The sequence below is a fragment of the Neocloeon triangulifer genome, unplaced genomic scaffold, assembly GCF_031216515.1.
Source record: "Neocloeon triangulifer isolate White Clay Creek 2 clone unplaced genomic scaffold, ASM3121651v1 ptg000012l, whole genome shotgun sequence".
NCBI classification, from domain to species: domain Eukaryota; kingdom Metazoa; phylum Arthropoda; class Insecta; order Ephemeroptera; family Baetidae; genus Neocloeon; species Neocloeon triangulifer.
The window spans coordinates 430,826-437,079 of NW_026775554.1; the positions used below are offsets into that span (position 1 = coordinate 430,826).

The 6,254-nt window shown below is 37.6% G+C and overlaps 1 protein-coding gene across 2 annotated transcripts; it reads left to right on the forward strand.

Moving 5' to 3' along the window:
* Positions 1 to 592: 592 nt before the first annotated feature.
* LOC132196537 (mucin-2-like) lies at positions 593 to 5,049 on the forward strand. Of its 2 annotated transcripts, none has more exons than XM_059619269.1 (13): positions 593 to 684; positions 1,203 to 1,345; positions 1,681 to 1,755; positions 1,817 to 1,960; positions 2,320 to 2,457; positions 2,642 to 2,695; positions 2,891 to 2,944; positions 3,004 to 3,081; positions 3,583 to 3,792; positions 4,064 to 4,342; positions 4,542 to 4,643; positions 4,698 to 4,787; positions 4,852 to 5,049. In XM_059619269.1, the coding sequence occupies exons 1-13, from the start codon at positions 670 to 672 to the stop codon at positions 4,928 to 4,930; spliced, it is 1,461 nt and encodes a 486-aa protein (XP_059475252.1). In that variant the 5' UTR covers positions 593 to 669; the 3' UTR covers positions 4,931 to 5,049. The 2 variants fall into 2 exon arrangements, with proteins under 2 accessions (XP_059475252.1, XP_059475253.1); XM_059619270.1 differs by having other exon boundaries at positions 4,855 to 5,049.
* The last annotated feature ends 1,205 nt before the right edge of the window (positions 5,050 to 6,254 follow it).

Here is a 6,254-nt window from a genome sequence, read left to right on the forward strand (position 1 = left end):
TCTGTTACAAAATTCATTTTATGAAAAAAAAAAATCACCCAAAAAATCTATTCCATTGAAGCAATTTTGTTTTTGTGACTTTTAGAAAAAACTGATATTGGAAAATTTGCTGCAGTTCAGTGTCATTTTAAAGGCAATTTTTAATTTTTTTTAGTCCATTTATGAAATAAAACAGACTTAAGCAGGAAGTTTGATTTCTCTTTTCTTTGTCGATTTTGAGCAGTTAATAAATTTTTGAACACCTCATGTTTTCCTATCAATATTTTCAGCTGGCCTGAAAAAGTTTTATTATTTATCAATCTTTTGTTTAATAAAATATTTTACTAATTTATATTTCTAGAAACGCTTTAAATTATTTGTGAGAATTGACATTTTTACTTCATATTTTTTATTAAAAAGAAATAATTTTCGCATCAAACAATTTTGCAAATGAAAAAGTGGCTGCGATTGGCGCTCAACACGAGTCGCGTTGCATCTGTCGGCGGCGCGGAAAGGTCCAGATTTCGCTTGGACAAACAAGAGGGGTCACTCGCCTTGCACTTGGTGCAGCCGGACGGTCCCTTCGGTGACTAACTTCGAGCTCGCCCGCTAATTGCTCTAATTGGCACCTCGCGGCCCTTTATAAGCGGCGCCTCGCGCCACAACCAACATCTTCCCCAGGACCTCGACATGGCACACATCAAGGTACGCGCGACACAATTCCAGTCTATTTTTCCGTTCACTTTTCAATAATTTCAAAATTTTTTCCAAATTTAAATCTTTTTCCCAAGTAACTTTTAGTTTTTATCTGAGGAAAAAGCTTTTCATTGAACTCGAAAAGGGAAAAGATTATATTTTTGCATTTTGTCGATTGAACTTTTGGAAAAGTCAATAAAATGCACTCTTCTGTTAAATGGGTACTTTTAATTTTGGATTAGTGCTTCGCGCAGGCTGCGTTTCTATTAACCTAGAGTTTTTTATTTTATTGATTCTAATTTTAACACATCAGTTTAAATCTTTATTTAATATTTGTCTGTTTTAACAGTTTTGCAGAGAAATTTTGTATTATCATCAATTTTTGTTTAAATTTTACAAATTTTTTCAGTAAAAAAGCCTCTATTTCTTTCAATTAATTGATTGACATAATTGAACTTTTGGAATTGATGCCACACTGCTGATAAATTTGGAATATTTATTGTTATGTAATTTTTGTGAAATTGCAGGTTGCAGTTGGTCTGGTGTTGGCGTGTGCGATCTGCGCGCAGGCCCTGCCCGCGGACTTCGGGACGGCGCCCTCCACCTCGAGCCCCTTCGGCGTCGGCTCCTCTTCTTTCGAGCCCGTCAGGCCCCTCGGCGGCTCCGGCGGGTAATTTCATTTTTATTTATTATAGTTTTTTTTTATTTTTGGTCAGGCTAAAGTCTAGTCAGCCTTCATCAGTGGTCCAAAAGACACCACCTATTTGTTTTTATTATTTAATTTTTGAGTTTAAATTTATTTAAAAATCATTATTTAGCTTTGCTGGCCTTAATTGATGGTACGTGCGATGTTGAAGAGCAAAAAAAATTGAAAAACTAAAAATAAAGAGTATTAAGAATGGTTTGAATTGGGGAAACTCTGATTTTCATTTTTCTCTTCCAAAAATTATTATCGTTTATTTTTCTCGAGTCAATACAAATGTAATAAAAATTGAAATTTCGCAGTTCGACCTTTGGCCAGGGATTCCAGCAGGGCACCACCCGTTTCCCGGTCGCCGCCAGCACCGTCAACCGATTCGTGTATGCAAATTTCTAGCTTTTTAATTTTAGAGTTTTTGGTGATTTCGATTTTGTTTTGCAGTCGCGATGAGAGCCACGAGCAGGCCAACGGCCACTCGGCCACCACCGAGTCGGACGTGACCTCGCACCCTGAGCGCCGCGAGGCCACCACCGTCGAATACAAGAGGCCCCTGCCCGCCGCCCCCACCACCCACTCCGCCAACAGGTATAATTATAACGCCAACTTCTAATCAAAATTGAACCAATTTAATGAAATTTTTCGTATTTTTCTATTTTATTAGCAATTTTAATTAAATTTAAACCTTTAGCCAGGTGCAAAATGAACATTGCAACCAGAATTTAGCCATAAAAAGCGATCAGAAACTAGGATATTAATTTTTTTAAATTTTATATATTATGAACAATTTTTAATTTTGATATCTTTAATTAATTTTTGAGATTCACTGCTGGGAAAAAGTAAATTTATCCAGCTTTAAAATTGATAAGATGATTCAAAACTTTTTCTGATCCTTTTTTTTCTGCATCTCATTATTGAAGCAGTTTGATTTACGATTGTTGTTTCAGGCGCGAGGCTTCGACCGTGAGGCCCGTGGTGCTGCCAGGCTCCCTCGCCGCCTCCTCCGCCTCCACTGCCGCCCCCAAGGAAAAGCGCGAAGAACCCACCACCGCCAAGGCCACCGTCGCCCCTCACCACAAGGAAAGGTAAACCAAAGGACATTTTTTACCTCAACTTTTTTACTTAAATTTCTTCAACAAAAAATTTTTAACGCTTATTAACATTTTTTAAAAATTGTGTTCATATCAAATTTTCATTAAAACAAATAATTTTGCTTGCAACTAAAAAAAAAAATGAAATTTTTTAAATATTTCTAAATCGAAATTTCAGGCGCGAAGAACCCACCACCGCCAAGGCCACCATTGCTCCCCACCACAAGGAAAGGTAAATCAAATTCAATCATTCATGGACTACAATTTTTTTTTTAATCCAAATTTCCTCAAAAAAACTAAAGCGTTTTTCAAATATTTAAAATATTTCAATTTTTCCATACAAATCGGAAGAATTGAACAGAATTGAAATAAATTTCAATCCGAAAGAAAGAAGATAAAAAATATTAATTTTAAATTGAATTTTCAGGCGTGAGGAGGCGAGCACGGTCAAGGCCACCGTCGCTCCTCACCACGACGACAAGTATAAAAAAATGTCGCAAATCTCGTTGATTTTTGTACTAATGCGCTGTGAATTTGCAGGCGCGAGGCGACGACCCTGAGGCACATCGCGATCAAGCCCCTGGTGCTCGTCGGAGCCGCCACCACCGCCAAGCCCAAGTAAGTGTCCCTTTCGATTTTGTCACGCATGCGAAAAAACAAATACAATGAAACGATTCAGGGCGCCTTGAAATAAGCATATATACGTATTTTTAGGAATTGATGCGTGTTTCTCGCAAAGTAATTGGTTGCTTTTGGTGTGTCAGGCAACATCACTCGAAAGAAGGAGTCATCGACGTGGATGATTATGAATACTAGACACAGCCCTATACATTGACACTTTAGTCAAAAACAAAACAAATTCATTATGAACTCTAAATAAAACGGAGAGCAAATATTATTAAAACTTGAACGCGTTTCACTTTTCAATGAGTTTCACATTTTATTTAAAAAAAAAAACGTTGATTTCTTTGCAATTTCGGCAAGACTTTTTTAGTAAAGAATAAAAAAAATTAAAAAAAAAATTTGATTGGTGCGGTTCTTTAAAAAGTAAAAACGGAAGGTAAAGTTCAAGTCGATGGTAAAATTAACCACGACCCTAATTGTGCTTTGTGTGAAAAGGCCGTTCGGAACCACCGAGAAATCGTCCTTCCTCAGCGTCTCCAACAAGAACCGCCGTCAGGTGGCCCCACTTTCCGCCGACGACGAGGACGAGCGCCAGGCGCAGGGTGGCCGCCCCACCCTCATCCCCCGACCCTCTCGCCCCTTCCGCAGGACCACCCCCAGCACAGCCTCCGAAGCCACCTCCACCGAATCCAATAACAAGAACAAGTAATTCTATTTGAAAAAAAATTTATGTTCTTAATATTCTGAAAAAGGGAAACATTTTTTATTCATAAGTTTCCAAATTGATAAAAAGTTTTTTTTTTATCTTTAAAACAACTGAAGTTATCAACTAGATGGAAAATTATAAATCTTCGAAGATTCCAAAAAGGAAATTAACAAGTTCCTTTTCAATTTATTTCTGAAGCTGCAAGACGGAAAAATAAAAATAAATGTGAATAATTTGAAGCACAAACTGAAATTTGAATGAATTCTGCAGGCGCGAGTCTTCGAGCACGGTGAGGGTGCCTGTGAGGCCCCTGAACCCTGGCAGCTCCACCGAGCAATCCACCTTCGGAATCAGGAACAAGCGACAGATCCCGCTGACCGAGGACGACGAGCGCCAGCTGGCCGGCCGCCCCACCCTCATCCCCCGGCCCAACGGACGCCCCACCAGGCCCGCGCGCCCCAACGTCTTCCGCAGGACCACCCCCAGCGCCCCCTCCTCCTCCTCCACTCGCGCCACCCCATCCACCACGACCGGCAGCAACAAGTTCAAGTGAGTCCAATTCAGGCATAATTTCAAGAATGAAAATATATTTTAAATTAAAAATTAATTTAAAATGGACTTTTCATAATGAAAATTTAAACGTTTCTCATTTAACCTTAAATAGTTTCATAAAAGTTCTCAAATTTAACTTTTTTGTTGCAATTTTTGTGACTTTGAATGCTAATTTTAAATTTTGATTGTAAATAAGGCGCGATGTTTTCTACACGACTGAGAGGCCTTTCACCGTCGAGACCTTCCACGGCGCCGACCAGTCTCTGCCCGGCCAGTCCACCTACTTCACCGGCACCAAGTATGGAAGCGAAATTAATTATTCAAATTAATTTTTGACGTAATTTTGTTGCAGCGTGAACGGGCAGCGTCCCGACGGCCAGCACTTTGTCGGCTCGTCCATCGCCAGCACTTCCTTCTCCACCAACCCGCAGAACTTCAACAAGTGAGTCCCATTTCTAATTTTATTTCCGAATTTCATTGTTATAATAATTCTCAAATTCGCAAAGCAGACGCCAAGCCGACGGCGACGGCGACGACTCGTCCAGCGGCGAAGACAACCAGGAGTTCCAGCACGAATATCTTTAAACCCCAAAATGAGAATTGATGGCAAATCGTATTTTTATACAACTAACTTATCAACCAAACAAACTCGGCTTGAAAATAAACATTTTCTATCTCGGTAGAATTTAGAAATCAATCAAAAACTCGTCTTTTTATTTCATATATTCCTACCATTTTTTTTATTTCTCGAGACTGCAATTATACAAGTCAGATCTACAAGTTTTGGCACATAATTTATAATTTAATTACGCATGAGTAGCACCGAAGTACGTCTTGACTAGGACATGAACTTTGTAAACTCTCTGCATTCACGCGCTCTCTTCCTTTCTCTTCAAACTCTGCGGATTGACAAATTAACGGAAAAAGGTTTTAACTCTTTTGGTGCTGCACAAATTAAAACTTTCAAAGGAAGACTTTCTTTCTGATCCGGGAATAAAAGGCACCTGAAAAAATTCATGCCAATTTGAATTTTTCACTCTCGCAATTAAGTATTCCCCCTGCAGCTTCCCATTTTAGGCAAAAAAGTACCTTTGAAAGGCGCATTTTTTAATTTTTGTAGTAATTCTTCTATTCTTTCCGTTGAGACTAATTTAAAATCAACCAATAGGAAATTTATTTACCTTTAAAAATCTTACCAATTTTGCCTGAATCAGATAATTTTTGACACAAAAATTTGCAATTGTCTAACCAAAGGTAATTTTTTGCTGGCATTTTAGCTCTTCTGATTTAAGAGTTAAAAATTTAAGAGGAAATTTATAAATAGGCACGATTCATCCCAAACATAAGGATAAAACCCGAGATGATTTTCAGTCTTCTAGGCCCATTTTTTATTTTCACCCATAAATTTAACATAGATCAGAAAACATCATGTTTCAACCTTTCCACTTTCATATCTTTTTTGGATTTAGAAGAAAATGTTTAATAAAAAAAAGTATGAAAAAAATCAACAAGTTTTGTTTAAAATATTTTTCTCCAAAATGTATTCCAAACGACCTAGAGCTAAAAAACCAAGAAATAAATTACAAAAAATGGATATTTTTATTTCCAACAATGGAAATTTTTGGCGCCAAAATGGTCAAACTTACAGAAACTTCGTGTGTTTTAGAAAGCTTATTAATTTTTCTATCGATTGGCATTGGTCTTACGCTTGTACAAGAAATAGAAAAATTACTATAAAATAAAATCGTATCCTTTGAAAGATAATTTTTTTTTACCAAGAAAGTATATAAAATAATAAAATCTCAGAAAATGTGTCTCAATAGATGGTGAAAATTTCAATTTGGAATGAATTTTTTTTTCCAGGTGCGAGCCTTTCTTTCCAGGACCATTCTTTCATTCACTGCAAACG